Source organism: Cnephaeus nilssonii (genome assembly GCF_951640355.1).
Source record: "Cnephaeus nilssonii genome assembly, chromosome: 12".
Taxonomy (NCBI): domain Eukaryota; kingdom Metazoa; phylum Chordata; class Mammalia; order Chiroptera; family Vespertilionidae; genus Cnephaeus; species Cnephaeus nilssonii.
The window spans coordinates 53,300,069-53,319,297 of record NC_137083.1 but is presented as its reverse complement, the minus strand read 5'-3'; the positions used below and the strand labels follow the sequence as shown (position 1 = coordinate 53,319,297).

The 19,229-nt window shown below is 40.6% G+C and overlaps 1 protein-coding gene across 1 annotated transcript in view; it reads right to left on the bottom strand.

The window, feature by feature from the left end:
* The window catches only part of KDM7A (lysine demethylase 7A), a 103,489-nt gene that overhangs the window by 44,593 nt on the left and 39,667 nt on the right, over positions 1 to 19,229 (bottom strand). Inside the window, exons 2-3 of the mRNA XM_079785782.1 lie at positions 12,372 to 12,457; positions 6,020 to 6,137 (exon numbers count right to left, since the gene is read on the bottom strand). Of these exons, the coding sequence (XP_079641908.1) occupies positions 6,020 to 6,137; positions 12,372 to 12,457 (204 nt within the window). The remainder of the gene's footprint in view (positions 1 to 6,019; positions 6,138 to 12,371; positions 12,458 to 19,229) is intronic.

The window sequence follows — 19,229 nt, the reverse complement described above, 5'->3', positions numbered from 1 at the left end:
AATTCTCCAGGAGAAGAACTAAATGAAATGGAGATAAGAAATCTATCAGACACAGAGTTCAGAATAATGATGACAAGGATGTTCAACAGCATGAGAGAAGATAGTAACTATGAAGAATGACATAGCACTAATAAAGAACACAGTGGAAGGAATACACAGCAGATTAGGGGAAGATGAGGATCGGACCAGTGAATTAGAAGATAGGTTAGAAAAAAATTACTCATTCAGAGAATCAAAAAGAAAAAGCAATTTAAAAAACAGGAGGACAACTTAAGGGAGCTATGGGACAACATGAAACTTAACAATATTTGCATAATAGGTATGCCAAAAGAGGCAGAAAGTGAGCAAGGGATAGATAATGTGTTTGAAGAAATAATGGCAGGAAAGTTCCCTAACCTGGTAAAGGAAAAAGTCACACAAGTTCAGGAGGCATAGAGAGTCGCAAGCAAAAAGAACCCAAACAGGCCCACACCCAGACACATCATAATTAAAATGCCAAAAATTAAAGACAAAGAGAAAAACTTAAAAACAGCAAGAGAAAAGCAATTTGTTACCTACAAAGGAGCTCCCATAAGCCTGTCAGCTCATTTCTCATCAGAAACTCTACAGGCCTAAAGGGAATGGCATGAGGTACTCAAAGTAATGAAAATCAAGGATCTGAAACTAAGATTACTATATCCAGCAAGGCTATCATTCAAAATAGATGGTGAAATAAAGAGCTTCCCAGACAAAAAAGGCTAAAGGAGTTTATCACCTCCAAACCAGAACTGCAAGAAATGCTAAAGGGACTGCTAAAATGAGAAGAAATAGAGAGAAACATAGGCATAAAGGACTAAAATGGCAATAAATTAGTATCTATCAATAACCTTAAATGTTATTATTAAATGCTCCAATCAAAAGACATAGGGTAGCTGAATGGATACAAAAACATGAACCAATTATATGCTGTCTAAGAGAGACCCACCTCAGAACAAAAGACTCACACAGGATGGGAGTGGAGGGATGGAAAAAAATTTACATGCAAATGGAAATGAAAAAAAAAACACCACAAAAACAAAAACTAGGGTACCAATACTCATATCTGACAAAATAGACTTCAAAATGAAGATCATCACAATAGACAATAAAAGTCACTACGTAATATTAAAGGGATCAATCCACCAAGAGGAAATAACCCTGGTAAACATATATGCACCCAATATAGGAGCACCTAAATATACAAAAAAATCTTCTAGAGGACTTTAAGGGAGAGATCGACAACAATACAGTCATAATAGGGGACTTTTAACACCCCACTGACTTCACTGGATATATCTTCCAGACAAAAAATTAACAAGAAAACACAATTAACAAGAGACTCTAAATGACACAATGGATCAGATGGGTTTAACTGACATCTATGGGACAGTTCACCCCAAAGCTGCAGCATATACATCCTTCTCAAGTGCACATGGGTAATTCTCAAAGACAGACCACATGTTAGGACACAAAACAAATATCTACAAGTTCAAGAAGATTGAAATCATATTAAGCATCTTCTCCAATCACAGTGGAATAAAATTAGAAATCAACTACAGTAAAAACATTCAAACACATGGAGGCTAAATAGCATATTATTAAACAATGAATGGGTTACCAATGAGATTAAGAAAGAAATCAAAAACTTTCTGAAAATGAACACACAACAACCTCAAATCTATGGGACACAGCTAAAGCAGTCCTGAGAATAAAGTTCATAGCACTACAACATGAAAAATTAATAATAAACCATTTAACCCTACAACTTAAAGAATTAGAATCAGAAAAATAAGAAAAGCCCAGAGTAAGTAGAAGGAAGGAAATAATAATAATCAGAGCAAAAATAAACGACAGAAGCTAAAAAAAAAATACAAAAATATCAATGAAACTAAGAGCTGGTTCTTTGAAAAGATAAACAAGATTAATGAACCATTAGCCAGGTCCATCAAGAAACAAAGAGAGAGGATCCAAATAAATAAAATCAGAAACAAAAGTGGAGAAATAACCATTGACACCACAGAAATACAAAGGATTGTAAGGAATTACTATGAACAAGAGACAAGCTGGACAAAGTGGATGAAATGGACAAATTCCTAAAAAAATACAATCTTCCAAAACTGAATCAGGAAGAATCAGAAAACCAGAATAGGCCAATGGCAACTGATGAAATAAAAGCAGTAATCAAAAACCTCCCAGCAAGCAAAAGTCCTGGTCCAGACGGCTTCACAGGGGAGTTTTACCAAACACTTAAAGAAGAACTAACATCTATACTCCTCAAACTATTCCAAAATATCCAAGAGGAAGGAACACTTCCAAGCTCTTTTTATGAGGCTAGCATTATCCCAATTCCAAAACCAGATAAAGACACTACAAAGACAGAGAACAACAGGCCAATATTCCTAATGAACATAAATGCTAAAATCCTCAACAAAATATTAGCAAATCAGATCCAGCAATATATTTAAAAGATCATACACCTTGACCAAGTGGGATTTATTTCGGGGATGCAAGGCTGGTACAATATTCACAAATCAATAAACATGATACATCACATAAACAAACTGAAAGACAAAAAACACATAATCATATCAACCGACACAGATAAAGTATTGGGAAAAATCCAACAACCATTTTTGATAAAAAGTCTCAGCGAAGTGGGAATAGAGGGATCATATCTCAGCATAATAAACGCCATATAGCCCTAACCGGTTTGGCTCAGTGGAAAGAAAGAGAGAGAGAGAGAGAGAGAGAGAGAGAGAGAGAGAGAGGGAGGGAGGGAGGGAGGGAGGGAGGGAGGGAGGGAGGGAGGGAGGGAGGAAGGAAGGGAGGAAGGAAGGAAGGAAGGAACTAACTAGGCCACCAACTCACACCATACACAAGAATAAACTCAAAATGGATAAAAAAGTTAAATGTAAGTCGTGAAACCATAAAATTCCTGGAAGAAACTAAGAAACTATAGGCAGCAAAATCTCAGACATCTCTTATAGCAATATGTTTGCAGATACATCTCCTAGGTCAAAAGAAACAAAGAAGAAAATAAGCAAATGGGACTATATCAAAATAAAAAGCTTCTGTACAGCAAAAGAAACCATCAACAAAATGAAAAGGAAGCCCACTATGGGAGAACGTATTTGGCAATGATACATCTGATAAAGGCTTAATATCCAAAATATATAAGGAATTCACTCATACAACTTAACAAAAGGAAAACAATCCAATTTTTAAAAATGGGCAAAGGACCTAAATAGACACTTCTCCAAAGCAGACATGTAGATGGCCAAGAGACATGAAAAAATGCTCAAAGTCACTGACCATCAGAGAAATGCAAATTAAAATGACAATGAGGTAGCACCTCACACCTGTCAGAATGGCTACCATCAACAAATCAACAAATGACCAGTGCTGGCGAGGATGTGGAGGAAAGGGAACCCTAGTACACTGCTGGTGGAAATGCAGACTGGTACAGTCACTATGGAAAACAGTATGGAGTTTCCTCAAAAAATTAAATATGGAACTGCCATTTGACCCAGTGATCCTACTTCTAGGAATATATCCTAAGAGACCCAAAACACCAATCAGAAAGAATGTATGCACCCCTATGTTCATAGCAGTGCAATTTACAATTGCTATGATCTGGAAACAGCCTAAGTGCCCATCAGTAGATGAGTGGATAAAAAAGTTGTGGTACATTTATACCATGGAATAATATGCTGCAGTAAAAAAGAAGGTTCTCTTACCCTTTGAGACAGCATGGAAGGACCTGAAGAGTATTATGCTCAGTGAAATAAGCCAGTCAGAGAAAGACTAGTATTATATGATCTCACTCATAGGTTGAATCTAATGAACAAAATAAACTGATCCAGAGGCCTAGAAGCATGGAACAGACTGTGGAATCTCAGAGGGAAGGCTGAGGTGGGTGGGTAGGTGGGAAGAGATCAACCAAAGAACTTGCATGCATATATGCATAACCAATGGACACAGACAACAGCGTGATGAAGGCCTGGGGTGAGGGATGGGGGCGGGCTAGAAGCGGTTAAGGGGGGCAAAGGGGACATATGTAATACTTTCAATGATAAAGATGTAAATTTAAAAAAAAGAATAATAGGATGCTTACAATTAGTTGTAATGAGTGGTTGAATTTTAGAGAATTAACAAGATCAGAAGCTACTCAATATTTTCAAGAGAAAAAACTGGAGACAAACTAAACATACATCATAGGGGGATGACTAAGTAATTACGGTGTACATATACACTTTTGCATACTACACAGCAGTTAAGGAATGATATAAATTTTTGTATACATATGTAAGAACATCTACAAAATAGAGTAAAAAAATCAAGTTACACAACATATGCATAACATAACTATTTTTTAAGACTTAGATGCATATGACATCCATCCATATATATATACATGAATGTTTAAATGATATTATTTATGTAGTAAAGGGTGTCAAAACACATTCTTAAAATAGGAGAGGACAATATGGTCTGTTCACTTTATTTTATACACTTCTGTGTTCATCACATCAAGTAGGTGTGATGTAGTTAATAATTGTCACTCCACTATGGTTTTAAATAAGGTGAAGGTTTATGGAGTTAAACAAACAAAACCAAAGATCTTTATTTAAAGGTAATTACAGTCTGGTCTTGTGTGACCACCTCTATAACCTGCTCTCATCGGTGTCTGCTTTGGCAGAGAAGCCACAGGAATCGCCAGGCCAGTATTTTTACACTACTCTGGGGGACAAACCTATTTGAAAAAAAATGAAAAGCTACAGCTCCTTCCCTTGAAAAAAATGCACATTCCCACATCGACACTAGTTTGTTTATACAGTTTTAGGGGACTCACAGCCTCTCTGAAGCCCTGCATAGACTCAGGCTGAAAACTCTGGCCCTAGGTTCCAAACCAACTAAGGAAAACAAACACATTTCTCCAATGACTCTGAAACTGATAAAGGAGAATATTTGAAAATACGGCCTTTAATATCACTAAAATCATATGGAAACCCCTGTATTAACAAGGTGTTTTTTTGTGTGTTTTTTCTCTCAGTAGACCTGAGGGAGCCAACAGGAGCTGCTTATATTCTACGTTTCTGTTTAAGGATGGAGGAGAGGGATAGGAATCCTAAAGGCTGTGAAGAAAGGGGTTGTATAGTTATAAGATCTGAAATAATTCCCAAATAGGTTGCATGTGTGTGATTTAAATTTAAAATGCACTTCCCCTCTTTAACAAGCCTAGATATGGATCTAGTGTAAAAGCTTATTAAGTAGTATCAACTTAGATGTCAGGCAGTGAGTAGGGAATGATCTAAATTAGCATGTTTAAATGCTGTATAATGCTTTTGACTCTCTTTGAGCCAGGTGACTCAAATACTTTCCACTATCTTTAAAACGTCAAAAAGCCCCTTTCTGCTGCCACCAGAGAGGCTGAGCAATGGGTACTTCTGGTAGACGTAGGGCAAAGGCAGGTAGGAAAACAACATAAGAAAAAATAGGAGTAGGCGAGGGGAAAAAGAAGCACTAGCTGTTATGGTAAGGAACAATTGCCTTAGATGATTGTATTTCAGACTTTTTGGACTGGGATCCACAGTTAAGAAATATATTTTTACATAGTGACCCAGTACACACGCATATAACAGAAGTTCCATGAAACTATACTCATTTAATCCTATTACTTGCAATGCACTAATATTTCCCATTTCGCTTTTTTTTAAACTGATTTAAGAAAGGAAGGGGGAGAGAGAAACATTGATGGGAGAGAGAAACATCACATTAATCTGTTGCTTCCTGGATGTGCCCTGACCGGGAATCAAACTCGCCACCTTTTGGTGTATGGGATGATGCTGCAATCAGCTGAACCACCTCGCCAGGGCTCCATTTCATTTTTTGATTGAAATAATAATGGGTCATAACCTGACATTTAAAAGCATTGCTTCAGATATGTCAATTTATCAGGTAACATTCTTAAATTTTCTTTGGTCAGAACAGGTTTCCATACCTTGGGAAGACTCGAGAACGTAATTCCTTCACGAAAGTCCTAGTTCCAGCTTGCACTGGTTTGGAACCATCATCAATTTCGGTGTAGTCGTGCCTGTGCCAGTTCCTTCTCTTTTTCACTGGATTTTTTAGATTAAAAAAAAAAGAAACATTTGGTACGTAGTGATGCTATGTACTTTCTAATCATTAGATAATTAAACATAACAATTTTTAAATACAATAAAAATTCTCATATTTTTTGTATGCATTTCTAGGCTGAAGAAGTAAATTTTACTTTATATAATACAGCAATTATAGGCAATTAACTGTTTTTTTAATCTACTCTTTTTATTTCATAATAATTTAAAATTAAATCAAGGGATTCAAATTAGCAGATGGAGCCTTTTGTAAGATCTGCATTTACAAATACTATAATATCTCACAATTATTTAAAATCATGATTTTTACAGATCATCCAAATCATTCTCTCAGAATAGGGCCTTTGATCCCACATTGTAAATCTATTTTTAACACCACAGCTCCCTTCTCTTTTATGTCAAGATTTATTCCCCTAATAAGCATGGTTATACCAACACAAAAAAGAGCAGGTGACTGCATCACAATTAAAGAAAGACAAGTGGAATCACAGAATAAATGGCTTTATGGTTACTTCTAATGCCTAGCTCCAGCAGGCTGTAATCTTGAATACTCACAGCAGTCAAAATCAGGAGACTTGGGGGCAGGGCGGGGGGGGGGAGGGGTAATGGGGGAATAAGGACACATATGAAACACCTTAATCAATAAAATTTTTTTAAAAACCAGGAGACTAGAATTTGACTCCTAGTTTGGCCATAACTATTCTGCCACCTTGGGCAAGTAATTGAACACATTTGTCTCCAGTGTCCTCAGTATGGAAAGGGAGGGGATGAGTGCTGTGTTTCCATCTGTGTTGAGGAACCCTTAATAAAGGGGAAGAGGCTGAGGGAGGAGCTCTGGACCTGATTCCTCTTTCCACCAGGGTGGCACCACCTACCTATCTTTTGTGTGGTATTAATACAAGATTTCAGTTATATATATTTAAAGTTTAAAAAGCCCTCTTAAGCTTTGTATTGATGTCTGCAACTTACTTAGAATGCATAAAAAATAAGATGATAGTGAGATAGTTACATGGACAGAAATGTGGTAAAGCAAATAACATAAAATGTTAATAGTAGAATCTATATAATGGATTTAGAGGTACTCACTGTAAAATTCTTTCAACTTTTCCTGTATGTTTGAACATTCTCATAACAAAATGTTGGGTGGGGGACAAACTGTGAATCTAAGTTACTTCATACCTTCACTGTACAATAATCATCCTCTCTAATAAAATGGTAATATGCAAATTAACCATCGCTCTGCTACATAAGCCACGCCCACCAGCCAATCAGGGCGAGTATGCAAATTAACCCCAATCCAAGATGGCTACAACCACAGAGAGCAAGGTTTCCCAGGTAACAGAGGAAGCCAAGCTTTCCATAGCTGTTGCAGGCCTAAGCCTCCACTCAAGCTACAAAGTTTCAATTATAGAAGGTAAACAAATTCAAACAAATGGCGGCAGAATGGAGCTTGAGAGAGCAGGCCAGGGTTGCTGGCGGCAACAGGGGAAGCAAAGCTTTCCGCACACCCTGGCCAGGCTCACCCACTTAAGGCTACAAAGTTTCAATTGTAGAAGGTGAATTAACTGCCACAGAAATGGCTGCCACCCCAGAGGGAGCAGCAGGAGGCTTGGCTCCGCTCCAGGCTACAAAGTTTCAATTGTAGAAGGAAAATAAATTCCAGATACCAGGGCCTCCCCTTGCATTGCCAGGGGGCGTGACCGGCCTGCAAACCACCACAGGCCCCTCGCTCAGGCCGCCCCACACCCCAAGGGAAACCCCACCCTTATCTGTGACACCCTTCAGGGCAAACCAGCTGGCCCCCACCCGTGCACCAGGCCTCTATCCTATCTAATAAAAGAGTACTATACAGATTGATCATCACTGCAACACACAATATAGCTGCCCCCATGTGGTCAAAGATCCTGCCCCCATGTGGACACAAGATGGCCAGCAGGAGAGGGCAGTTGGGATGCACCCGGCCTGCAAGGGAGGGCAGTTGTGAGGGACCAGACTTGCAAGGGAGGGCAGTTGGAGGTGATCAACCCTGCAGGAGAGGGCAGTTAGGGGTGACCAGGCTGGCAGAGGAGGGCAGTTGGGGGCAAACAGGCTGGCAGGGGAGCAGTTAAGCATCAACCAGGCTGGCAGCGGAGTGGTTAGGGGGTGATCAGGATGGCAGGCAGAAGCGGTTAGGGGCAATCAGGAAGGCAGGGAGGCAAGCAGTTGGGAGCCAGCAGTCCTGGATTGTGAGAGGGATGTCCGACTGCCCGTTTAGGCCCGATCCGAGCAGGATTGGGCCTAAACGGGCAGTCGGACATCCCTCCAGGAGTCCCAGATTGGAGAGGGTACAGGCTGGGCTGAGGGACAACCCCCCGCCGTGCACGAATTTCATGCACCGGGCTTCTAGTCCTATATAATAAAGAGGCAATATGCAAATTGACCCTCATGCCCTCACAAGATGGCTGCCTACAACCAGGCCGGCAGCGGGGTTAGTGAGGGACGACCAAACAACTGAACAGCAGGCTGCGTGGGGCGACCAGGACAGTGGGAGGGGGACAGTTGGGGGCAACCAGGCCAGCAGGGGGGGAAGTTGGGGGTGACCAGGCTGGCACGCAGAGTCAGTGAGGGTCTATCAGGCCGGCGGGGCGGGCAGGGGCAGTTAGGGGCGACCAGGCAGGCAGGCAGGTGAGCGATTAGGAGCCAGCGGTCCAGGACTGTGAGAGGGATGTCCAACTGCCAGCAGTCGGACATCCCCCAAGGGGTCCCGGATTGGAGAGGATACAGGCTGGGCTGGGGGGACACCCCCCCCCCCCGTGCACGAATTTTGTGCACCAGGCCTCTAGTAATAATATAATATAGTAGGTCCTCAGGTTACATCAGAGATCCGTTCCTAAGGCTCGATGTAATGTGATTTTCGCCGTAAGTCGGAACCCACCTACATAAGACCTACATCACTCACATGGAGCACATACACAGCAGTAATGAAGTAAAACAGTAAAAAAATTTTAAAAGAAAGATAACAATTCCTGACCTTTACTTGTGGTAAATAAATAATAAAAAACATAAAGCACATATGTACATACGTCGAAATGACGGAACTTTTTTTTTTTTATAAATAAATGGGAGATGGCAACATAACCATGAAACGACGTACATTGAGTCTGACGTAACCCGAGGACTGCCTGTAATACTGATTTCTCATATGGATAAAAAGTCACACTAAACAATCAATAGGAATGGACTTATTCATATCTAAGAATCTAAAACAAGATTCCCAAGAAATTTATGGCAGTCAGACCTTCAATATAGAAGACAGTAAATTCCTTTTTTTTTTTTTATCTCATGAGAAAAATTGAGAATCATAAAACAACCTTCCTAGAAAATCCAATTAAGGTATCTTTTGTGTCTTATTTTTTCTCATTTAAAATCACTTCTAAAATTCCAAAGTATTTAAATTCCGGGCTTTTTTCCTTACATATATGTATATATAGATAGACACCCCCATTTTACTTTCAACTAGGATCATAATTCTGCTTACCTTTCTTATTATACCATGACCATTTTCTCCTTATTAAATAGTCAAAAGCAATTTAAAATGGTTTAGAATTATTTTAAGATATAGATGTAGATGCATCATATTATAATCATTTTTTAAATTCTTATGCACTTTGTCCATCCTGAATCTTTCTTCAAACAAAGTTGGGATTGATATTCATATACATAAATGTTTCCCTCATTAATTCCTTGGGATAAATTCCTAAAAATGCGAGAAGAAATACTCAAAATTTTAAAGATACTAGCTACAAATTGCAAAATTAACTGTCTTCAGAAAAGTGGCAGGTGACTCACATTCTTACCAATGTATATACACAGCCTGTTTCAAAGCCCTGGGTCAATCGTTATTGGAAAGAAAAGGAAAGGCTGCTCATTTGGTAAGTAACTGTGATATTACATTGTTTTAATGTTCATTTTTGCAGAACAGATTAGAATTACAACAGATTGGGATTGGATAGCTATGGATTTGAACTCTAGCTCTGCCAAATAGCTACATAAAAGAGCTATAAGATCACTTTTCTCACATCACGCTGTTATAACTATCAAAGGAGATAACATAGGTCAAGTACTTACTTAGCATAGTGCCTGGCACCCAATAAGGTGTCGATTACTAAGGTTTCCTTTTTAATGTTCAGACTTGGAGGATGTTAACAGAAGGATACGACTATCCTGTGGGGTCAACACATTTGACACACAAAATCAGCCACTCTAAGAGCTAACTGAATCTCTTAAAGGAAGGAGGCCAATGAAGAAATATTTCAGTAGTGTTCATGGGGAAAAGAGAAAATTTTGAGTTTGGATTGCATGTGCCTGGAGAGCACTGAGAATATATGTTTAGGTGTTAGGCTGTTTATTGATATCTGTCCTCCAATAGAGTTCTTAATTCCCATAAGAGGTAAAGTCTAAATTCACCATGTTAAGTGGGTATCATACTGTCTAGATGGTATCTATAATAATAAGGATTCCTGGGGAACTCCAAAAGGAACAGGAAACCTGGAGGGCAAGCAAGAAAGGCTTCACAGTAGAGGGAAAGGGACCAAGTGGATTATCCAAGTTGGGTAATAAAGGGTATTACCTTGGAGGATAAAGGGTAGGGAAAACAAGCCTTAAATCAAAATGTAAGAGATTACTAAATCTTGGTCATTTTCCCTTGGGTACTCAGAGTTGGACTTCTGCCCAGAAGATAGCCAGTGCCTGATCTGTTATTCAAGGACAAGAAGCACTGAAGGGCCAGGTAATATAGTCTCTCTGGTGCATCATTATTCAAAATGCAGGTCATGATCCATTATGGATTGTGAAATCAATCTAGTGAGCATGACAAGCTTTTTAAAAAATTAAATCGTATAGGAAAAAAATAGGGTACATCACATGCACATTACTCTGCCTCATAGTAACCGACTTAATATTTCATAAAAATTAAATTTAAATTATTTAATTTTGGGATTATATGCTTAAATTCTAAACTAAAACTGTTAGCAATTTTAGTTCTATTTTTCTTTTTCAAATAACAAAACAGTATTTACTTCCTTCAAGAATCACTCAGTCAATAATTATATCAAGTGATATAGTACATGTACTTCAATGCTACATAAAATAAAAACCTTTAAAAAATATTTATGAGCCTTAACCGGTTTGGCTCAGTGGATAGAGCGTCGGCCTGAGGACTCAAGGGTCCCAGGTTCAAGTCCGATCAAGGGCATGTACCATGGTTGCAGGCACATACCCCGTAGGGAGTGTGCAGGAGGCAGCTGATCAATGTTTCTCTCTCATTGATGTTTCTAACTCTCTATCCCTCTCCCTTCCTCTCTGTAAAAAACCAATAAAATATATTTTAAAAATTTATGAAATTAGCCAATTACACATGTAACAATTCTATCAACCTGCTAACCTCTAATTTTATGTGTAGTAACAGCAAAATAGATATTTTGCATTTTACAAGGAAATATTTTAATGCATTAATATAGTTTAAGTTTCTAAATCCCTTACAAAGAAATTTGATAAATAACATTTCTAACAAAACATATGAGCAGTCAGTTGCTAGTAAGTCTCTTAAAAAATTACTTGACCATGACCTCAGAACAAAATTTCTTTTCTTTTCTTTTCTAAGGAACAAAAAAAATTCTGCATTCAAACTAAAGAGGTTGTATATACTGGTTACCTATAGCTGACCCAAGTGTTTATCAGGGCAAATTGAGTAAAAGGTTCCTTTCTGTTCTAAAATGACTAAGTCTAAAGTTTTTCCCTTTAGTTTAATGGACATAAGAACCCTAGTTTGCAGTGTAAATTTTAAAGGAAAAAGTAGTAAGAACATATTTCAAAGCCTTTAAAATCTCTACTATCACATTTGTACAATAATAATATTTCAATCTATTCCTCTGAAGCATTTGTAAAAAGCTAAGAATAAATATCATCGTCTCTGTCTGCTGGTTCCCTCCCGAGGACGTGGGAGCTTCCCTGCCTGTGCTCTGCCAGCTCAGGAAGAAGAGTATCAGCAGAGACTTGGTCTGGACCCTCTGTCTTCTTCTGGATGGAACTGTTGGGGACTGGTTTCAAGCAGATAGGATGGCTGGGGCAGGACTCCAAGTCATACTCAACATGATGACCAAATTTGGGAAATAGAAGTAATATCAGGTACACATTAAGTACTGAACTCCAACTTTTATTTGAGCTTCTAGTACTTACTCAAGGAGGATCCATGTAGAACTGCACAGTTGGGACAGTGATACAAGTCAATGTCAACAGCATGATGTTCTTCTACTCCAACACAGCTAAGAAAAATAAAGCCAATAAGTAAGTAAGTTTAAAATCTTTACTTAACTGTATTTAGACTGGTTGGAATTTACCTGATGAATGTACACCAACTCACCAATAAATTTTGTAGAATACATGCAAGGATAAATTTTATTCTCTCCCCTACACACTTGCTAAATAATTGTGGGGAGATTATATCCAAATACATGGGAAGTGAGTTACTATTAGAAGTAGTAGAGACATTAAAAGTAATGCAATTATAAGCCATAAGACCCTCAACCATTATGTAAGAGCCAACTGTTATGATATTTAATGTTTGTGCGCCCCCCCCCCCCCGCCCCGAAGTACACCAGCAGAAACTGTAACCCTCCACTGCAGCTGTATTTATTTGGAGATAAAGCCTCTAAGGCAGTGGTCGGCAAACTCATTAGTCAACAGAGCCAAATATCAACAGTACAACGATTGAAATCTCTTTTGAGAGCCAAATTTTTTAAACTTAAACTTCTTCTAACGCCACTTCTTCAAAATAGACGCACCCAGGCTGTGGTATTTTGTGGAAGAGCCACACTCAAGGGGCCAAAGAGCCACATGTGGCTCGCAAGCCGTGGTTTGCCAACCATGGCTCTAAGGGAAGTAATTACTGTTAAATGAGGGCATAGGGTGGGGCCTTGATCCCATAGGATCAGTGTTCTTATGATAGACACCAAAGAGCTTGCATTCTCTCTGCATGCACATAAAGAAGAAAAGCCATATGAGTACATAGCAAAAAGGTAGCTGTCTGCAAGCCAGGAAGAGAGCCCTTCTCAGAAACCAAACTGGTGGACCTTGATCTGGAACACTCAGCCTCCAGACTGTGAGAAAATAAACTTCTGTTACTTAGGCCTTCTAGTCTTAAGGTATTTTGCTATGGCAACCCGAGACAACTAAGATACAAACTAACTTTAAAATGTGACTGTCATCAGCTAGAGTTGGTTAGTAAATTTGGGTGACATCACTGACATGGTAAGAGTACTGAGTCCTAACAGTTCTGCTTTAGGACTCAGAGCCCAATCAGTTCAATTAGTTTGAGGCCCTGTACTTGGAATACTCTATCCCATGGCATATATAACAGTGGCACTTAAATAAAGTTTAAGGGAACCAACAAGGGACTGAAAAAACTATATTAGTGACATCTTGAAAACAGGAGTAATTTATTAAAGAAAGACCCCAGCAGTTTTGCTACAACCCAAGTAATTTATTAGGGTAAAATTTTATAAGTGTTGGTATTCCCAAAAAGTTATAGAACAAAAACACAACCACAACTTGTACTTGAAAAAAGAAACAAAGCAGAACTAACAAAATTGAGGAAGTATTTGCAGACAACCCAAAACAGAGTTCACTTCCAGCTAACCCACAGTAAAGGAAATACAAAAGGATGTACTTCTTGCAGAAGGAAAATGACCACAAAGAGATCTGGGATGCAAGGGAAAAGAAAAGTAATATATATGTGGGTATATTTATATGAACACTAACTACATGAAACAAAATAATGTCATGTGAGACTTAAAAATATATAAAGGACTAAAACACATGACAACAGCAACGTCTGAGTCAGGAGAGGACAAATGGAGTCACAGGATCCTAAGATATTTGTACTGGCAAGAGAGGAAAGATAATGATTAACAGACATCAATAATAAGTTGAAGATGCCTATCATAATTCCTTGGGAGACAACTAAAGCAACAGAAACGGAGAGTAAAACTTCTAAACTAGTCACAGAAAAAAAAGGAATAAAAAATTCAAAAAAAGGAGGAAAAAAAACAGAAAAACCAAAACAAAGTGGAGGTAGACATTTAAAAATATAATTAATTACATTATATGCAAATGGACTAAATGCTTCAGTTAAAAGACATTATCCAGCCCTGGCCAGTGGTTCTCAGTGGTTAGAGCACCAAAGGGTCATGTGTTCAATTACTGGTCAAGGGCACGTACCTGGGTTACAGATTTGATCGGGGGCTCATGCAGGAGGCAACCAATCAATCAATGTGTCTCTCTCACATCTCTCTCTCTCTCTGTCTCTCTCTTTCCTCCCCTTCCCTCCATCCCTCCTTCTTTTTCTAAAAATCAGTGGAAAAAAATATCCTGGGGTGAGGATTAAAACAACAAAAGAAGACATTATCCAGATGACTTAATATAATTCACCATTTATAAGAGAGATGCATAAAACAAGGATACAGAAAGAGTAAAAGTTAAAGGATGGGCAAATAAATACCATGAAACGTGTAATCAAGACAGTATAGCTATATTAATATTAAGCCACATAAAATCTAAAGGAAAAAATATGAGATCAACATGTTCACTGATAACAATTTCAATTCACCAGGAGGATATACTAGGAACTATAGTGGGAGATGTTGACAACTCTCTCAGTATCCAATAGAACAAACAGGCAAAACAAAATCTATGAAATATACAAGTTTGAATTATCAGTATTAAAAAACATTACCTATGTTGGGGAAAATTGGACACATACATTCTAAAAGAAATGAAACTAGACCACCAACTTACATCATAAACAAGAATAAACTCAAAATGAATTAAAGACTTAAATGTAAGTCATGCCCGAATGGCATGGCTCAGAGGTTGAACGTTGACCTATGAACCAGGAGGTCATGATTCGATTCCCGGTCAGGGCACATACCCAGGTTGCAGGCTCGATCCCCAGTGGGGTGCATGTAGGAGGCAACTGATCCATGGTTCTCTCTCATCACTGATGTTTCTGTTTCTCTCTTCCTCTCCCTTCCTCTCTAAAATCAATAAGAATATATATTTTTAAATGACCTAATGGACATTTATAGACTATTATACCCACCATGCATTTGGACCTCCCCACCCCACACCATATACCAAAAAGAACTAAAATAGATCATATCTTTATATAATAAAACCCTAATATGCAAATGGACCAAACGGTGGAATGACTGGTTGCTATGATGCGCACTGACCACCAGGGGGCAGATGCTCAACACTGGAGCTGCCCCCTGGTGGTCAGTGCACTCCCACAGGGGAAGCGCCGCTCAGCCAGAAGCTGGGCTTACAGCTGGTGAGCAGCGGGAGCCTCTCCCGCCTCTGTGACAGCGCTAAGGACCCCTCAAAGGATGTCCTATGCCAGCAGGCGGACATCCCTCAAGGGGTCCCAGACTGCAAGAGGGTGCAGGGACCCCCCACCCCCATGCACAAATGTTGTGCACCGGGCCTCTAGTATCCTATATAAAAGGCTAATATGCAAATAGACCAAACGGCAGAACAACTGAACAACCGGTCGCTATGATGTATGCTGACCACTAGGGGGTGTGTGAGGAACATGGCGGGCGGCAGCGGCAGGCGGCAGAGCACGGAACATGGCAAGCATTGGCCATGGTGAGATGGTGGACCAGGTGAGCGGGGGTGCCAGACCAAGGTGGGGTGCCAGTCACTGTCATCAGGGCAAACCTCTGGTGGTTACTGAAAATTCTTTGCTCCTGCACACCAAGTCCTGCCTGGTGCTCGCACCTACTGCCAGCACCGGCTCCACTCGCACCCGCTGCTGGTGCCTGGCGCCAGTCCCGATCACTTGGCACCATCAGCGGGTGCAAACGGTGGCTGCTAGCCCCGATCACCCCCCAGGGCTTCTTCACCTCCCCCTGCTCCCGAGGGGGCGATCTGGACCAGCAGCCGCCTCTCACACCCACGGCCGGCATGGCTCTGCTGGCACTGAAACCACCGCTCGCACCTCCCACTGCTGGCACTGAAACCACCGCTCGCACCTCCTGGCAGCACCGGACCTGCTCGCACTCGCTGCCAGCACCCGGCGCCAGTCCCTATCACTCAGCGCTGTCAGTGGGTGCAAGTGGCTGCTGCCAGCCCTGATCACCCCTGAGGGCTTCTCCACCTCCCCCTGCTCCTGAGGGGCAATCGAGGCAGCAGCTGCTGCTCACACCCGCTGACAGCGCCGGCCCCACTCACACCCGCTGCTGGCACCAGCCCCAATCGCTCCGCACCATCAGTGGGTGCAAGCGGGGCTGGTGCCGTCAGCGCATGGGAGTGGCGGGAGCGGGGCTGCTGGCAGACAGGGGACCGGGTGTGCAGCGGGAGGGGCTGGGCGGGGGCGCGGAAGATGGACCGATATCCGCCCCTGTGCCCACCACAGCCTCGTGGCCCACAGTTACTTTCAAGGTGGACGAATTCATGCACTGGGCCCCTAGGCTAAATATCTCTATATATAAAAGCCAAGCGACTGGATCGTCAGAAAGACTGGAACGACCAGAACAACCAGTCACTATGACGCACACTTCAGCGGCCAATCGGCCCCCCCAATCTCCCATGGCCCCTCTCCCCGGCCTCCTCCACCCCCACTTGCCCCCCCCCCAAGTATATAGGGTGTGTGTGGGGGTGAAGACCTTAGAAACTGGAGAGTCCCCTGAGGTCTGTGAGAAGGAATTCCACAGTGAAACTATTTCTGCACAGTTGAGTGTTGTTTTCCAGGGATGTTCAACCATGGGGTACAGGCCCAGAGTAGGCGGGGTCCAGCCACAGTGGGGTCTTGTAGGCAAAGACTAGAAAGGAAGTTGAGGATATTAACAAGGGAGTTAATCTATAATAATAAAAGGGTAATATGCTAATTAGACTGGAAGTCCTTCCGGACAAAGCCAGGGCTGCGAGGGAAGCCCAGTCCCCGGTGCCTGCCAGCGGCCGGAGGGAAGCCCGGTCCCGGGTGCCTGCTAGCAGCCACAGGGAAACATGGATCCCGGGTGCCAGAGGGAAGCCAGTGATGGCAGCAGGGGAAAGGAAGGCCTACTCTTGCATGAATTTCGTGCATTGGGCCTCTAGTATAAGCCATGATATCTAAGCTGGGACATGAAGACAGAAGAAGGTAGTGAGAAGATGGTGAGATAGTCTGAGGGTCTCAATGTGTCCCTAGCACTGACTCAGTAGAAGGCCTTGAGCAAGTGAGCAGTAAGCAAGAGATTATGCTCAAAGGTAGAATATTCAGAATTTTAAATTTCTGAAGTAGTAGAGTTTATAACCTTGGTAAGGTACAAATGTAATATCAGCAGGTGGCTAAGATGGGACAAAGAAAAAATTCACTGAAGATAAGTGAAAAGATATGTGAGGGTATCTCTACATTCAATGACATGAGTTCAAAACCAAACTCCAGATTTTGAAAGTGAGGTTCATTTGGACAACCCTTTTTGGGACCCCTCTCGCATGCTGAGAACTTTGTTACTTTCACTGTAATAATCTTCCCTTGGCTGAAAGAGAGAGAGAGAGAGATTGCTTCATTTGGTGCTATACTCAGACCAGAACTGAAACTCAAGGCCACAGATGTCAATTTGACCCTTCTAGACACCATGGTTTGTCTTGTTAATACCTTGACTATGACCACATTCCTCATTCTTAAAAAGTGATGCCTGCACCAAAAGAATTAGTGAGAAGAAACTGTTAGATGTGTCTTGGAAAACCTAAATCAGCACATATTATAAATTCATTCATGAGTATCTAAGATTTATAAATAAGGGTGACTGCCACAAGACTTATGGAAGAAAGAGAACATATGGACATTCCAGTTAATTAAGGACACTTTGGGCAAAACTTAGCTAATAGTCCTCAAAGATCCATGGTTCCTCTCTCCAGCTTCTAAGTTCTTCACCCCCATATTCACCCTACATACTCTATACTAAAAATGTCAGAGCTATCTTCAGGTTTTGACCAATTCTAATCAACTAGCAAAACATTTACAGCTTACGTTCATCGAAAATTTCAGAACTTGATAGTGATTTTAATAAATCAGTAAGTCTGAAAAGCAATCCTTTAACCATTTTTAAAAAATCAAATTATCAGTCTCATTAAAAAATCAAATCAATCATAAAATTTAAATGTTCCTAAGCCAAGAAGGTTATTTCAGATCTTTGAAGGGCACTAAAAGGAGCTGTATATACATTTCAGTTTCTCTCTCAGAGGACGCGATGACTTCCCCCGATCCTGACCCCCAATAAAAGAATTTTAGAATCACTAGAGCTTTAAGAGAAGAACAAAGGCAGTAGAACACATAAAGGCATAACTCTGAAAGCAAATTTTGTAAGAATCATTTTCAACCTTTCTTTCATTTCTCCCACCATTTATTTCTCTTATGAAACTATCCTTCATATTCAAAGCACCCCCTTTTTCCTAACAGCAAAATGTTCAATGTTTATTAGACGTGTGTGTGTGTGTGTGTGTGTGTGTGTGTGTGTGTGTGTGTGTTTTGTATAGAGGGCAGGGTTTCCTACAGGGTTGCCAATCTGACCTTTGCTGAACAGCTTCCATCAATAGCCTCAATTCCATTCGGTACGTAGAAAAGTGACAACTTTAGCACTTTCTATTGTCTTAATCTTCTGAAATTGTTGCTTAGCTGGCATTTTTTTGACACTTGATAAGAACACAATTGAATTAATGACTAACCAGAATACCCTATGATCTGCCAAATATTCTCTTTTTCCCTCTCAGATAATGCTCCCATTTATATTCTCTACTCTTGGTGTTAGAAGAGTGGGTAGCCAAATTCTTTTTTTTTTTTTTTAACACCTGCGTAGTGCTTTCTGGGTAATGTAGTTTTTCTTTTTTTTTCTTTTTTTTTTGATACATTTTTTTAAATGAATCTTTATTGTTCAGATTACAATTGTTTCTCCTTTTTCCCCCCATATCTCCCACCACCCAGTTCCCACCCCCCCTCTGCCCTTACCTCCCCCCCACTGTCCTTATCCATAGATGTATGATTTTTGTCCAGTCTCT